The sequence below is a fragment of the Fusarium falciforme genome, chromosome 2, assembly GCF_026873545.1.
Source record: "Fusarium falciforme chromosome 2, complete sequence".
Lineage (NCBI taxonomy): Eukaryota > Fungi > Ascomycota > Sordariomycetes > Hypocreales > Nectriaceae > Fusarium > Fusarium falciforme.
This window is the reverse complement of record NC_070545.1, coordinates 3,164,053-3,180,498: the sequence shown is the minus strand read 5'-3', so window position 1 is coordinate 3,180,498 and position 16,446 is coordinate 3,164,053. Positions and strand designations below refer to the sequence as shown.

Genomic DNA, 16,446 nt, shown 5'->3' with positions numbered 1-16,446 from the left:
CCTTTGGGCCTTTTTTTTTTTTTCTTTGCTTTGCCCGGGCTGCAAGTCGTGACCCCGGGGTCGTACGGTTGCGCAGCGATCCTCGCAGCTTGTCTCGGCCGCTGCTCGACCATCAAGTTCAGTGACTCGTCAGTTTTCAATGCGCCGACGCGCTGGGTCGCCTTGGGCATTTGCATCATTGCCTTGCCTTGCTTTGCTCCAGCTCTGCCGCTGGCGGGACGCTATGAGCTTCCCCGGCGCCACGATCGCGCGCTAGGCGTTGCCTTGGATCGTTTCTGTTGTTTGCTGCATGTTTTTCATGTTTTCGCTTGTCAAAAACTGGTTCAGTCTGAGGCCCGCGACATTGAGGCTTGCGACATGCCGTGAGGCGGGTGGCGTGTCTTGACATTTATACGGTGCAATGAGCCATCCATAGCTCGTCAGTGATGAATTGGCCCCTGGCTAGTACAGAACTCGCTACAGACCAGCCCAGGGCGCATCTCGATCGTCTCTCCCGCCGGGTGGTCTTAATAATCGCCCTGCATCGTGAGATCTCGCTACTACCACTACCGTTGTTCTCTCCCTTGGGCCCCACGAACTGCTGCATGCCATGCCAACGACGGCAGACCGGGATGGGATTTGGATGTCGACCCAGGCCATGTCGGCAGTTGACTCGAGAGTCGAGCTTTCACATCAACATTTGAGTCTGCGAGACGACGACTACATAAGCTGATGAACCCCTGAGCAATAATCATGCCCGAGGTAATGCGCACATCTATCCTCAGGCCCGGCTTGGCCAGTCAGCGACTGAGGTTTTGACGTCTCGGCAGACGTCTGTCCCACTGTCCACCGCCCTGGCCGGCTTGTCTACATCCAGTACCTCCGGAACGTGGGTTCTTGTTGAGCCGGTGCGGTGGGCAGAGAGAGTTTTCCGGATGAGGTATTATTGTCGACGCGACGGCATGGCAGCTTCACTTGTGCGATACCTAGCGAAGAGGGAGGGGCTGAGAGGGCAGGGCAAGATAGAACCACCGAGACTAGAACGTCTAGAGCACAGCACAAAACAAAGGTGAGGTGAGTGTGCTAATAATTGACCTTACGAATCGTAACATATCCCACCAGAAGAGCTCACCTTGGTGCCAACACTTGTCCCCCGCGCGGGCCGATAAGCGATAAGAGCTCTTTTTCCCCTCTTTTATTGGGTCCGTTGGACCTCTCGTCTCGGTCAGTCAGGCGGTCTTGCTTGGCTCCCTTGCCCTCGCTCCTGACCTGCGTCACCACGACAAGGTTGGCTTTGGCTCGTGAAGCTGGCGCCATAATAATTTCCCCCCTTCACGGAATCTGGTGAGACGACATCGTTCGTTGAGTTTGCTGGCTGTGCTCTGCTGCTGCTCTGTCCTCTTCTCCTATTTTACCACTTACATGTAAGCTTCACGCTCTTTCCGGATCATGTACTGGTACTGAATGTCTTCTCTTTCTTATCTACAGCTCTTCGCCTGGCCCCTCCATTCTCTTACTGGGCCTATCCTCGACATCCTCAACAAGCTCTGGCAAAGCATTCCTATACCCTATCATCTTTTGTCCGACCGACCGATACCTGCCTCGTCCTTCAGCGTCCTTTCCGCCATCCCCGAATCCAAGATGGCTCCCAAAAAGAAGATTGCTGTCATGACCTCGGGAGGTGACTCTCCCGGCATGAACGCTGCCGTCCGCGCCGTCGTGCGCATGACGCTTCACATGGACTGCGATGCCTTCTGTGTCTATGAGGGATACGAAGGCCTGGTACAGGGCGGCGACTTTATCCGGCAGATGCAGTGGAACGACGTTCGAGGCTGGCTCTCTGAGGGTGGTACTCTGATCGGTACTGCCCGGTGTATGGCTTTCTACGAGCGTCCCGGTCGCTTGACGGCCGCCAAGAACATGGTTCTCGCAGGCATTGACGCTCTGATTATCTGCGGAGGTGACGGCTCCCTGACTGGTGCCGACAAGTTCCGTGCCGAGTGGCCTTCTCTGCTGGAGGAGCTTGTCCAGGATGGCCAGTTGACGGCCAGCCAGGTCGAGCCTTACCAGCACCTCAACATTGTTGGCCTTGTCGGCTCCATCGACAATGATCTTACTGGAACTGATGCCACAATTGGCTGCTACTCGGCTCTCGCACGCATCTGCGAGATGGTTGACTACATCGAGGCCACAGCTTCTTCGCATTCGCGCGCCTTCGTTATCGAGGTCATGGGACGGCATTGCGGCTGGCTGGCCCTCATGGCCGGTGTCGCAACTGGTGCCGACTTTGTTTTTATCCCCGAGAGACCTAGAGAGCATGACTGGCAGGAGGAGATGAAGGTGGTGGTTCAAAGGGTGAGTGCCTGACTGACATCATATGATGTCCATGATGATGGCGCTAACGACTTACAGCACCGGAGTCTCGGAAAGCGCAAGACCATTGTCATTGTCGCCGAGGGTGCTCGCGACAAGGACGGCACCAAAATCACTGCCGAGGAAATCAAAGACCTTCTCGCCGACAAGAGCGAGGGTGGTCTTGCTCTTGATACCCGTATCACCACTCTTGGTCATGTCCAGCGAGGCGGAACAGCTGTCGCCTATGATCGAATGCTGGCTACCCTACAGGGTGTCGAAGCCGTCAAGGCGGTTCTCGATGCGACCCCCGAGACGGAGACGCCCTTCATCGCAATCAACGAAAACAAGATTGTCCGCAAGCCTTTGATGAAGGCTGTTGCTGAGACCAAGGAGCTTGCCAAGGCTGTCGACGCCAAGGACTTTGAGAAGGCCATGTCTCTTCGAGATGCCGAATTCTACGATCAGTGGAACTCTTACATGCTGACCACCAACGTCATGGTGGATGACCAGAAACTGCCTGAGAAGGACGTAAGTTTGATTACTCCTCTATGAAATTTATCTGACCGAATAGCGCATGAGAATTGGCTTCATCAACGTCGGTGCCCCTGCTGGTGGCATGAATGCTGCTGTGCGTGCCGCTGTTGCATACTGTATCTCCCGAGGCCATGAGCCCATGGCCATTCATAACGGTTTCGCCGGCTTTTCCAGGCATCACGGCGACAAGCCCTTTGGATCCGTCCGTCCCTTTGACTGGCTCGAGGTTGACGGCTGGGCCAGCAAGGGTGGTTCCGAGATTGGCACGAACCGAGAGCTTCCCAATGAGTCTGGCATGGAACTGATCGCCAACCTGATCGAGGACTACCACTTTGATGCCCTGTTCATCGTCGGTGGTTTCGAGGCCTTCCACTCCATCTCTCAGATGCGCAAGGCCAGAGACACGTACCCCTCGCTCTGCATCCCCATGACTCTGCTTCCCGCCACCATCTCCAACAACGTTCCTGGAACCGAGTACTCGCTTGGCTCTGACACTTGCCTCAATGAGCTCGTCAACTACTGCGACAAGATCAAGCAGTCAGCTTCCGCCACTCGTCGCCGTGTGTTTGTCATCGAGACTCAGGGAGGTCGCTCTGGTTACATTGCTACCCTGAGCGGCCTGGATGTTGGTGCTTCCGCCGTCTACATCCCCGAGGAGGGTGTCAGTCTTGAAATGCTCAACTCAGATGTCAACCACCTCAAGGAAGTGTTCAAGAAGGACAAGGGCCAGTCCCGTGCCGGACGTCTGATCCTGGTTAACGAGAAGGCCAGCAAGGTCTACAACGCCAAGCTCATTGCAGACATTATCCGTGAGGAGGCTCACGACCGATTCGAAAGCCGAGAGAGCATCCCTGGTCACGTCCAGCAGGGTGGTGTTCCCTCGCCCATGGACCGCTGCCGAGCCGTCCGCCTGGCCATCAAGTGCATCCAGCACCTCGAGGGCTTTGGCCGCAACGCTCACAACCACGTTAAGAAGGATCCTCGGAGCACGACTGTGATCGGCATCCAAGGGTCGGAGGTTGTGTTTACGGAGATGAAGGAGCTGGAGGAGACTGGCACCGACTGGCCGAACCGAAGACCCAAGGTCGCCCACTGGATAGGATTATCCGAGGTGGTCAACATGTTGGCAGGCCGGCCTGAGTACCCGACCCCGGAGAAGAGTCTGACAGGGCTGATCGCCAAGGACACGAAGCGTGGCCTGTAAAGCTGTGATACTGGTCGGGCGTTGTGATAGTATTGCTTAGTTGGCCTTTATGGCCTCACATTGTCGCTCCTACATGTTTAATGCTAGCACAGTAGTGAATCTTTTAGTTTTTGGAGTCTTTTGGTCAAGGGTATTTAACTTGGTGTATTATAGTTCCCTCAGTTGCGCCATTCGTTTTGGGCGTCTGCTTCGTCGTCAGTCGCGTCAGACGTATTCAGGATAGGTAGTGTTGCGTTTCTCCTAGTGAGCAATAGCACTCCAGTGATACTATTATGGGCGAGCAGGAAATAGCAAAGCGCCTTCGGTGCAGTTGTTACAAGCCAGTCACCCAGAGAGGACTCAACCGAGGTCAGAGAAACGGAGAGATAACACCGTAGTTGACTACAGCTCCAAGTCTCGAGGCATAAGACATTTATGAGATGAACAAGCATCAATACCGCTTCTTGATTAGTCTTTAACCTATCCCTCTCTTAGCTTGCTGCATGCAGGCCATGGCAGTGGTCAGTGCTGGTCGTGGTGTTGGGTAGTGAGATCGCCAAGTGCGTGATGCCCAAACTGGGGTCACGATAGTGCTTTCGGTATCACAATAAGGTAGCGGATTGCAGGCAAGTGACAGGAAGATATGGATCAGGCATCGCTGTACCAATGTTGCCACGATTTTCTTCTCGTATGATCAGCCAGTTAGTTCCAGAACCGCGGCCTGAACAGTCAGACAGCGGGCGGCACTTTCAACACCACTCGAAGCCTTGCACCGAAGCAGGGGACCTAGATAGAATCAAACATTCCGGGCAAATGTCTTATGCAAAGCTCCCCAAATTGGCCATATAGTGTGTTGCTACGGCAGCCACTTCTGCTGTTGGCATCGCGAAAACCCTCACCTGCAGACCTGTGATGCTTCATGTCTGCAGACAGCCTCGTCGTATGTACTTGGGTCCACCTCTGGACACGTCACTCCAGCTTAGCTTTTATTGCATATGCAGAAGTGAAAGTGAACTTGATCGATAGCCAGCGGTCCTCGTCTGTGAGGGGGGGCTCGATGGCACATTCTATGATGGCTTTGCACAACGCTGCAGTCATACCGTTTTAAGCTTGTTGTCAGAGTCTCGAAGGACCCTTAGATCTCGAAATGCACACGCCCATGGGGTTGTCTACCGGGCAAAGTGCATGGCAACATGATACTAGGCCCAATGCTCCCCAGCCTTTGGGCCGCCTCAATATTGATATTCTAGAAGCCTCATTCTGTCAACCACCCATATAGGGTACCTGCATGGACCCGTGCAACTGTTGGAGACGGACGAAATAAGCATCCACATGGTTCACGGGTTAGAACCGAACCTCAGCGCAGATCAGAGTAGATCCCAAGCCCAGGCTTAAGCCCAAGGGTTGTCTATGGCCATCTCCACGTTCGCGTGTAGGGTAGAAGCCGAGGAACAGGCAGGAACACGGCGGCACAGATTCTTCCCCGAGATCCTTGGCATGAAGCTTGACTGAAACGAAGCTTCCTTGTAAATTCATTGTATCCTTGTTTCTTCCAATTCCACTTGACATTCATCTTTCGGAAGCATGTGTGCGGCGAAGCGGGAGAAGAATCTAGATCAATTGTGCCCTGTTGCCCTTGTTTTTACCTTGCGCCTGTCCAAGTACCGAAGCCTGTGCGGGCGGCCAAGCCACAGCATGTGATGGATGACGATGGAACCATAGAAGAGACCAAAAAAAAAGGCACCAGCAGGATTGACAAGGCATTGACAGCTAACAAGGCTTACGAATGAGCAGACGCAAAAGCCTCATCGGGCTCTGGAGTGGCTACCAAGGCGGCGGTCAGGCTTCTTTGATGGCAGCGACATCCCCGTCCGCCTCCATCTTGTGGGCTCCAGACGATACCCAACAAGCAAGCGGATCAGAGCTTCTTTCAGCGAGTCCAGCTCTTCCCGGTCGATGACGACGATCCCTGTTTGGAGATTCAGTGTCAATGCCCGACACCGACAGGTCGTACTCCATCGCCGATCCCGACCGGCAATGATTTGCATGCAACGGCTTCTGTGAGCACTCGCATCCTCTACCACAAATACATTGTCAGCTTGTTATCATCCGGACCTTTTCTCTCGAGTTCACCGAAGTCGCGCCTCGACTTGACGGGTGATTCGCTGGCACTGGGCGATGTGGCGCCCGGCAGGGGGTGTTTCTGAGCCCTGCTCTGGGATTCCATCCAGCACCAAAGAGCCAAGGACCAAGACCAAGCAGGACCAAGGGCCAAAAGCCGGGGAGGCTGTGTGAGCTCCTGCACCATTGCGTCACTACAACTCCACTCCACAGCCGGGCCTTGACCTTGTTGTAAGAAACGAGCTTTCGTGATGATTTGGTTTTGGCAGCTGGGATCAGAATCTGGTTCGAGAAAGGGAATTTCCAGTCCAGTCCATAGAGACGGACTGACAGGGAAGGCATCGGGAGAGCAACACACGCCAGGGCTCTCGGCAACGCCCTTTGGGCAGACGCGAGAGGAAAAAAAGGTTGAGCCAGAGTCAAAGTCGTCAGGCTGGCAGGTCTCATGTCCTTCCCGGCTGCGCAACTGACGACGGTCTGACCCTCCATCACGACGGTTCGCGTGGGCAAAGGTGCCGGCTCATTGGGCCGCCATGGCATCCTCGTTGGTGATGGGTCGCAAATAGGGCATTTTGGGGTCGCAGAGTAGGCAACCTGGCTTGGCCTGGCCTGGCGTGTCTTGCAAGTTCCTCCAGGGCTGCGTGTAGAAAGAAGATGGATGGCATCGAGCCTTTGTCGCTTTTGGCGCCAACAAAACCCTCTCGACGCCCTCGTTCAAGTCTGACTCGATCTCATCTGGTCTGTTGAATCTCAACACCACTCGACATCTATTCGACAACCAAGACAGAGATCATCCTTCTTAGCCTTCCCTTCCCGTCCCGGTCCGCTGCCACCATCTTGAAAAACAACAAGCAAGGACAAAGAAGATCCCCGCTTTTGCCCAGCAGCAGAGCAGCTCCCGCTCGTCCAAGCCCAAGCCCAGTACCCAGCCCCTCCACTAAGGTCGCGGCTGACACCCTATCGTTGGCCGGGGGTCCCTTTCATCATTGCTGTCGGATGACGACGTTGCTTGCTCCTTGCTCACCCTGATTTCCTGCGGCGTCTTGCGGCGTGCGCGCCATTAAACCCACCTGACGCTCGCGGTTTTCTCTTCTTTTTCTTCTTGGCTGCTCTGCTTCTCTACTTCTTTTCCTTCTTCAACAAACATCGCATTTTCTTTCTCGGTTTGGATTTGCGGCCTGTTTCTGGGATCTTGACAACGCCTCCCCGAGCTTGAGGCTCACACCTATTACACCAGACCAGACCCCACCTTGTGTTACAACAACAGCCATCCATCTCGGCGCTCGTATAATACGACGCGGCAGCCTGCCTGACTGACTGATTTACTCGGTCTTGCAAATTTTGCATCAACAAAGAATCAGCATCATACCACATATCCTTTGCCAAAATGTCCCGCGTCAGGACCACCGACTTTGAAGAGCGGGACTACTACCCAGCTCCTCGCCGCTCTGCCCCAGAGGGCCTCGATGAAGTCGACTATCGTCGTCGCACAGTCACCATCAGCCCGCCCGCTCGGGAGGAGTCTCGCACACCCGCCTTTCTGAGGGAGGATGCCCGCCGAACCGAAGCTGGTCCCATGGTTCTCCGCCAACGTCAGGTTGAGACCATTGACCGACATCGACCTAGAAGCCCCAGCCCAGTTGCCCGTGTTAGAGAGGAGCGGATCATCCGGAGACCTCGCAGTGTCTCCCCTCCTAGCTCTCACGAACACGAGCATGAGCGTTCTCGCACCAGAGTCATTGAGCGTGAGCGTGTTAGGGAGCCTTCTCAGCCACCAAAGAGAGCCCCTTCGCCTCCGCGCGTTGTGAGATATATCGAGCGACCCAAGAAGTCGCCTTCTCCCCCTCCCCCTCCTCCTCCCGCTGTTGAAGAGCGTGAGCGAATCCGCACTCGCATTGTCGAGCGCGAAAAGGCCCCATCCCCTCCTCCTGCCCCCAAGCCCTCTCCTCCTCCTGCTCCGCCACAGACTATCCGCGGACCAACGATTGAGCGTGAGGTCATCACTCACTACCGAGATATCGACCATGGTAAGCCACTCACATTATGCCTATTGCTCTAATCACAAGCTGACTCTTCTAGGCATGATCAAGGCCAAGCCCCCTACCCCTCCCCCTCCGCCGCCCAAGCCCCGCGCTCCCTCTCGGGTGCGAGAACGGGAGACTGATATTGATATTTCCCTGTCCAAGAACAAGACCGAGGTGGACATTTCCCGAACAACTCGGACCCGATCTCAGAGTCGTGAGCGCCGATCTCACTTCCATGATGATGAGATCGTGCTTCGAAAGGAGCCAGAGGCGCCTCGACGCCGAGCTCAGTCGGCTGCCCCGCTGCCCACACCCAGCGCTGTTGATGAGGAGGGAGACTATCTCACCAGCAAGATTGATTCCCGCGGCAAGATGGGCGAGGCCTGGGGTGGTGCCACCAAGGACTGGACTATTGTAGATGTCCCTCCTGGCACTGAGCGCATCCGCATGGATGGCATCGGCGGTGGCAGCACTGATACTCACTGGACGAGGTATAGCGGCGTCCGAAGGAGCAAGTTCATTCCCGAGAGAGAGGGTGCGCCAGCTCCAGCTCCCGCTCCAGCTCTGCCTCCTCCCAGGGAGCCTACTCCTCCTCCAACCCGTGATCGTCTCAGCGTGTCTGTCTACGACCGTGAGCGCGAGATTGATATCGAGAGGACCCGGGAGCGATCCCGCCCCCCCGCTCCCCAACCCGCACCTCCCAAGGACATGTGGACTGAGATTACCAAGGACCTGGTTGTGCGCGAAGCCATCGAGGAGGTTGGATACGAGTATGAAGAGACCAAGGAGTTCTTCTACATCATGGACTATCTCAAATATGTAAGTCACTCTGGTCAACACAAAATACTGGACTCAGACTAACAATCGCAGGATGATGTTCTTCACTTGGTAGACATTTCTGATGAGATTCGGCGAGCCCGGAAGCAGCGAGCACGAGAACTCGAGTGGGAGAGAGAATACGAAGAAGACTGGGAGCGCACTCGTCACCGTCACCACGGCCCTCGATGGGACGAGATCACTGAGCGCGAGATGGTCTATGACAGCCGCCCTCCCCGAGGCTACCTGCGATAAGTTTGCTTGATGCGTCGGCGTTGTCAGGCATGGATGGTCACGACGTTTCCCGTTTAGAAGGGCAGAGGCCTATTTGGATTACGGATACCTATGAAACTACAGGATTTTTCCTTTGAAAGAGGATGGGCTACGGGCAATGTCACGATAGTTTGGGAGTGACGGGGTTTCAAGTTTCGCATGTTGGGTTTGGTGTACGAACTTATGAAATCACATATAGCGGGTGGATGTATGTAGATGCTTGGTACGTACGTATGTTATGAGTTATGACCAGAAATCATTATAATTACCTACAAACTGCGATTATCTTTGGTGACACACATGGTGATGAGAAGCTCGTGATACATGTGGGTGTGGAAGCGGGGGTGCCGAGAAGTGACCTCATAGCTCGAGGTACGTGCCGTCTGATTAAATCCGGTTCTTGAAGCGCCGCCTTTCCAGGCAGGTACCCCGCCAATCCGCCGAACTCGCCCTGAGAGTACGTACCCCCAGTAGGTCGTAAGCGGACATGGAAGGAGGGGTAGAGCCGCTGCCTGGGTGCCTGGCGACTTCACTGAGGCGGTGGTGATGGACGAACGGTGCCCCACTCGCCGAAGCCATTGCCGGGCTCTGTCATGAACCCAGGTCGGGGCCAGACGAACAATGTGAAGAAGAAAGCGAGCGGGAGGCTTTTGAGTAATTTTATCTGGAGATCTTGGCTCTTATTCACTCTGTGCATGCGTGCTTTCTTTCGAGTTCACATCTTGGCGCTATTGTGGAGTTGCTCTTGTTCAAATAACCTGTCCTCCATGTCAAGACGGTGATGTGAGTACTGTTGCCATGCTTTCTCTTTTCTGGCTGATCTATTACGGACCTTCCAAAGTCAAGGATTCCTACGTTGATGAAATGCCAGTCCATACTATCCGAGGCCCTGGAGACGTCCCTAAGATGGTTGTCGGTTGATCTCGATGACAATTGGAGTCTGATTCATTTCATGATATGCCCCTGAGTCAGTAAAGAAAGCCGGTATTTAGCAGACGCAAATCGGTCTCGTGAAGCAGCAGCACTTGGATATGTCGATCGAATTCGGCTAAAGGGGACCCCTGGCGTTGTCGCCAACGGTGTTGGGCTCTTTAGTAGTGTGTCTCTTTAGCTAGTTTTACCAAAATGCTGTTCAAGGATGACTTGAGTCTTCCATAAGCGCTACATGACTTTCTCAAACATCAGTCATAAACTAGGTAAGTTCAGAACATCTACGAAGTATCTGATAGGCTCATACCCAGGTCCAACACTCGCCTCACCATGCCCTCTACGCAGACCCAGATATTAGGAACCTTATACAACATCGAGGGCGTTGTGTCAGGCGGAGAGTTAAAGGTGGGAGATTGCAGCAACGGTCCCATCCCTGACCTGACCAACGCTTTGCGCAACGTTGGTGTAACTTGGATGTGCGAGGCCATAAGGAGCACATTATAAAAAAGGACCGCCACGTCAAGCCGCCACATTTATCGAGGGCACCACCAACGAGTCAAAGCAGAGTGTTGGGTGTGTCAACGCTAAGGAGGTTGTACAAAGCACTGATTGCCACGCTGAGCGCTGTTGACAATGTGCGTCGTGGTCTACCTTCGTTCCCCTGTTTCTTTCCAGGAACTACAATCGGATCCGGCAGTCCGTTCATTACTAGACCAGTATCGCGATGCTGTTGAGGCACCGGATCTAGGTGCGAGGGTCGACGGCATGAATGACACCTAGGGACACTTATGAGGATCCTGAAGAAAAGGCATGCGGCATGTAGGATATGCGTACGAGTCAAGCGAGACAAATGACGTTGGGCAAGGGAGCAGCCGAGGGCAAGCCAGAATATCATGGCAAATCACTCTTCAGCCCTGAGGTTCATTGCAAGGGGCATGGCTTGGAATCCGATGGACTTGGCTGGCGATGGACTGTGGTAGTCGGGCATGAGTCGACGACTTCCCCAGACTGGACCCCTGGAAGGCAAATTGAAATTCGTGTTGGAGCGAGCAGGGACCCCCGAGTTGACAAGTCAGCTTCAAACTGGCGTGCGGCCCGACAGTGCCCATCGTGGGCTTCTTTAATGAGTTGACCCATCATGGCGGCGCGCAGCGGTGGTTGCCGTGGAAGAGTGGGTCGTGGACAATTGCCCAGGAGATTTGTATTTACTTTTTGCAGAGGGTCAATACAAACAACGGGAATGGGTTAGAAGTGGAGGAGGGAGGAGGGGGTCGAGATGAGTCAAAGGACTCGAGATGATTCGATGCGAGTTGTTCAAGTTGTTGAGAGATGAGTTGAACAAAGTTGCTGGAGTTGTTTGAAGACTAGATAGGCATGGACATGGTGCTGTTAGACCCTGCCGTTTCTGAGACGCACGCACGGCAAGATTTGGCTCTTTCCATGTGAACTCTGTCTGTACGGTACCTGCTCATGGGAGGAGGGGGAGGTACTTGCCAGACTGGGTGCCGGTGCTGACACTGTGCTTCCCGGGTGGGTGCCAATCTTGTTCACCGCGGGGCACAGTCACCGTACAGTGCGGTGATGTCGGTCTGCGCCAGGCAGGAGCACTTAAGCGAAGTTCTGCCAGTAAGCAGGAGCTGCTGATTCGCCGAGGAAACGACGGGTCCGCAGCCTGGGGATGGCCGTCGGTGTGGAGGCTCTGCGTGCGTGGAAGCACAGTGAAGAACAGGCTGGTTCGGTTCTGTGACGCAGTCAATCGTCAGTGGGTGATTCAGAAAGGCTGGTGTGAATGGGATGATTCTGCTGGAATTAGCTTCTTGGTCGCTGATTGTGTCGAGTCTACCGCTCTTTGTCTCTCTGCCTGCTCGACACCAAAAGCTTCCAGGCTGCCCAGGCCGCTATTTCACCGCAGCACGGTGCACAGTGCGTCACAGTGCTAGACCAAGTGGCGGTAGCGGCCAAGGTAGGTACCCAGGTGCGGGCCGCTGTGGTCGCTGCAGTTGCAGTTGCCATCCATCCATCAACTTCTCTGAAAGCCTCTACCGCAACAACAACTTTTTTCACCTTCTGCAACTCTCAACTTCTTTGTCCCTCCCTCTCGGCACCCTGCCTTTTTGCCATTCAGCATCATCTCGTCCTCACACGCCAGAGACGGACAATCACAACGATATTTTTGGCTGCGAGATTCGTTTGACCCTTAATCATTTTTCGCCGACCCTTGGGGGACCCTCATACCCGTTCTTTTCCTCTCCTGGCCTGAGCCCCCCGTCGTGGAAAAAACCCCCGCCTCTCCGCCTCATCCAGTTCTCTTCCATCCGTCAAACTTGTCGACACGTGCGCCAAATCAAAGGCTCTCTTCTCCCTCCTCTCCAGCCTCTACCAGCCTCTGCGCCTCGCTCGCCCTCGACGCCTGTTGAAACCGCATGACGAGACGTTTCTAGACAGCCCAAAATGTCGAGCTCAGAGATAAACCAGGTGCTCGCGAATTCGCTGTCGCCTGGTCAGTTTTCCTTTCCGCTGCCTTCCCCGCCGATTGACGCACCGCATCCAACGGCGGGTTATCGGACGACCGCCATGAAATGTGTACTGACCTTTTCCAGACGCGAACCTCCGAAATGCTGCTGAGCAGCAACTCACCCAGGCTGCCGAGAGCAACTTTGTACGGCGCCCCTGACTCTTGATTGCTCTGAACCTGGCTAACCCTCTGCTAGCCCCTATACCTCGCAACCCTCGTCCAAGAACTTGCCAACGACTCTGCCGATGGCTCCATCCGAGCTGCCGCCGGTATTGCTCTGAAGAACGCCTTCACAACCCGAGATTTCACTCGGCATCAAGAACTGCAAGCAAAATGGCTGCAGCAGACTGATGACGATACCAAGAACCGGGTCAAGGAGCTGACACTCCAGACCCTGAGCTCCTCAAACACACAGGCTGGTACTGCTGCCGCCCAGGTCATTTCATCCATTGCCGCCATCGAGCTGCCCCGTGGCCAGTGGAGCGACCTTTTGCCCTTCCTGGTCAAGAATGTCAGCGAGGGTGCCGACCACCAGAAGCAGGCTTCTCTCACCACCATCGGTTACATCTGCGAAAGCCAAGACTCGGAGCTCCGCATGGCCCTAGTGTCGCACTCGAACGCTATCCTGACCGCTGTTGTTCAGGGTGCCCGAAAGGAGGAAGCAAACGGCGAGGTTCGTCTTGCCGCCATCACCGCCCTTGGTGACTCGCTCGAGTTTGTCGGCAACAACTTCAAGCATGAGGGTGAGCGAAACTACATTATGCAGGTCGTTTGCGAGGCCACCCAGGCCGAGGATTCGCGGATACAGCAGGGTGCTTTTGGCTGCCTCAACCGAATCATGGCTCTTTACTACGAGAACATGCGCTTCTACATGGAGAAGGCCCTGTTCGGTCTCACCATTCTCGGTATGAAGTCTGAGGATGAGGATGTTGCCAAGCTGGCAGTCGAGTTCTGGAGCACCGTCTGCGAGGAAGAGATCTCCATCGAGGACGACAACGCCCAGGTCGAGAGCTCCGACCAGATGCGCCCCTTTTACAACTTTGCCCGTGTTGCTGCCAACGAGGTGGTGCCAGTTCTCCTCACCCTCCTTACGAAGCAGGATGAGGACGCCACCGACGACGAGTACAACCTGTCGCGCGCAGCCTATCAGTGCTTGCAGCTGTACGCCCAGGCCGTTGGTGCTACCATCATCGCCCCTGTGCTGCAGTTTGTCGAGGGCAACCTCCGCCATGAGGACTGGCACAACCGAGACGCCGCTGTGTCGGCCTTTGGTGCCATTATGGAGGGTCCCGATGAGAAAACTCTGGACCCTATCGTCAAGCAGGCTCTCCCTATCCTTATTAGCATGATGGAGGATCAGTCCCTGCATGTCAAGGACTCGACTGCTTACGCCCTCGGCCGAATCACCGAGGCCTGCTCTGAGGCTATTGACCCCCAGACTCAGCTGCCTACCCTGATTGAGTCTCTGTTCAAGGGTCTTCTCAGCAATGCCAAGATGGCTCCTTCTTGCTGCTGGGCCCTGATGAACCTGGCTGAGCGCTTTGCTGGCGATCTTGGCGCTGCTGCCAACCCCATTACTCCTCACTTCAACCAGGCTGTCAGCTCCCTGCTCGACGTGACTGCCCGTACGGATGCTGACACCTCGGTTCGAACTGCTGCTTACGAGGTTCTCAACGTCTTTGTGCAGAACGCTGCTTCCGAAAGCCTGCAGCCTATTGCCTCGCTCTCGGACGTCATCATCAAGCGACTCGAGGAGACTGTGCCCCTGCAGAACCAGGTCGTCAGCGTTGAGGACAAGATCACCCTTGAGGAGATGCAGAACAGCCTGTGCACCGTTCTCCAGGCCATCATCTCGCGCCTCGACAAGGAGATTATTCCTCAGGGCGACCGCATCATGCAGATTCTTCTGCAGATCCTCAACAGCGTTGGCGGCAAGTCGAGCGTCCCTGACGCCGTCTTTGCCACCATCAGCGCCCTCTCCACCTCCATGGAGGAGGACTTCATCAAGTACATGGATGCCTTTGCGCCCTTCCTGTACAACGCCCTCGGCAACCAGGACGAGCCCAGTCTCTGCTCTATGGCTATCGGTCTGGTCAGCGATATTACCCGTTCCCTGGGCGAGCGCAGCCAGCCTTACTGCGATAACTTTATGAACTATCTCCTTAACAACCTCAGGGTAAGTCTCTTGTCTACTCAGGCATTCTCAGTTTTCTTGGCTAACAAATTGCAGAGCACCACCCTTGCCAACCAGTTCAAGCCTGCTATCCTGCAGTGCTTTGGTGACATTGCTGGTGCCATTACTGGACACTTCGAGACCTACCTGTCCGTGGTTGCCCAGGTTCTGGAGCAGGCTTCCACCGTTACTGCTTCTCCTGAGGGCCCTTACGAGATGTTCGACTACGTCATTTCTCTCCGTGAGGGTATTATGGATGCCTGGGGTGGCATTATTGGTGCCATGAAGGCCAGCCAGAAGAGTATGTTCACTCCACTTCCAGTCTCAAGCCAGTGCTAACCCCCCCTAGCCCAAGCTCTGCAGCAATATGTCCCCGCCATCTTCCAGCTTCTGAACCTTATTGCCAACGATATGAACCGTAGCGAGTCGCTCATGCGGGCTGCTATGGGTGTCATTGGGTAAGTATCTCAGACTCGTTCGATTGGACCCAGCTAACATGAACAGTGATCTTGCCGATGCCTACCCTAACGGTGAACTGGTTGAGGCTTTCCGACAGGACTGGATCTCAGCTATGATCAAGGAGACCAAGACCAACCGGGAGTTCCAGCCTCGGACTATTGAGACCGCGCGCTGGGCTCGCGAGCAGGTCAAGCGTCAGCTGGGCGGTTCACAGACCGTTATGGCCCAGAACTGATTCAAACACGATGACGGCGACGCTGGCAAGCCCTCGCCGGCCTAAAATAAGATATCCCCTTCCCTTCCCCCCTCATAACACGATCCCCACGACCCTTGCATGTATATAGACCCCATATGACACTACAATAATCCAAATACCCCATCATGACGCTTCACCTGACATATCATCGTTATCCGATGTATTTCCCTTGCCCAACCCCCACTACACTACACATTACACATCACAATTCCATTTTTTATCAGATGCAACGAAGGAATAGAGAAGTCATGTATGCCCTGCGCGGATGAAAAGCGGTGGCGACCCAAAATTCATGTAGAGGATAGGGGAGTCAAGGCGGCCGGTTCTTTTTGTCTTTTGTTTTGGCTTTTTTGGCCCCATGGAGTCGGTCTTGCTCCCTTTCAAGTGATTGGGAAGACGGGAGACGGCGTACTCGGATACCCACGTGTGAGGAGCTCGGTGGGATTTTCGAGGAGCGAACGAATGCGAATGCGAATCCGGAGCGTGTAGGGGACCATTTAGAGTTGAGCGAAAAGAGATGTTGAAACCAAACGTTGTCGGACAAAGAGTATCAAGTGATCTCGTATGTAGCCGTCAATAGTCAGCAAACCGTTGACGTACGCCGTGCAGTTCAGTCCTTGCAGAAAGTGATGACATTGTGAAACGTGTCACTGTCTCTGACAGTTGTGGCTCTATCGTATCTACTTGTGTAAAAGAGCAATATGTAAACAAACACCCTGGTAATTCGGGCTTCGACGCCCATCAAACACCTTTTTGAGTCGCCGTGCTAAATCAGAACACCACCCCATGGTCAGAGTCAGAGGACCATTAGTCGTATATGCGCCGCTC

The 16,446-nt window shown here is 54.6% G+C and overlaps 3 protein-coding genes across 3 annotated transcripts; all 3 read left to right on the top strand.

Moving 5' to 3' along the window:
- Positions 1 to 1,443: 1,443 nt before the first annotated feature.
- NCS54_00290800 (ATP-dependent 6-phosphofructokinase) lies at positions 1,444 to 4,072 on the top strand (the record flags this gene model as incomplete). The annotated part of the gene is made up of 3 exons (XM_053148495.1): positions 1,444 to 2,334; positions 2,392 to 2,862; positions 2,906 to 4,072. The coding sequence occupies 3 exons, from the start codon at positions 1,444 to 1,446 to the stop codon at positions 4,070 to 4,072; spliced, it is 2,529 nt and encodes an 842-aa protein (XP_053004470.1).
- Positions 4,073 to 7,559: 3,487 nt separating this feature from the next.
- On the top strand, positions 7,560 to 9,267 carry NCS54_00290700 (Hypothetical protein; the record flags this gene model as incomplete). The annotated part of the gene is made up of 3 exons (XM_053148494.1): positions 7,560 to 8,199; positions 8,252 to 9,015; positions 9,067 to 9,267. 3 exons carry the CDS (start codon positions 7,560 to 7,562, stop codon positions 9,265 to 9,267), a joined length of 1,605 nt encoding a protein of 534 aa, XP_053004469.1.
- A 3,399-nt stretch (positions 9,268 to 12,666) lies between these two features.
- On the top strand, positions 12,667 to 15,597 carry NCS54_00290600 (Importin N-terminal domain-containing protein; the record flags this gene model as incomplete). Its single annotated transcript, XM_053148493.1, has 6 exons — positions 12,667 to 12,715; positions 12,816 to 12,874; positions 12,927 to 14,906; positions 14,961 to 15,204; positions 15,253 to 15,361; positions 15,408 to 15,597. 6 exons carry the CDS (start codon positions 12,667 to 12,669, stop codon positions 15,595 to 15,597), a joined length of 2,631 nt encoding a protein of 876 aa, XP_053004468.1.
- Positions 15,598 to 16,446: the final 849 nt, after the last annotated feature.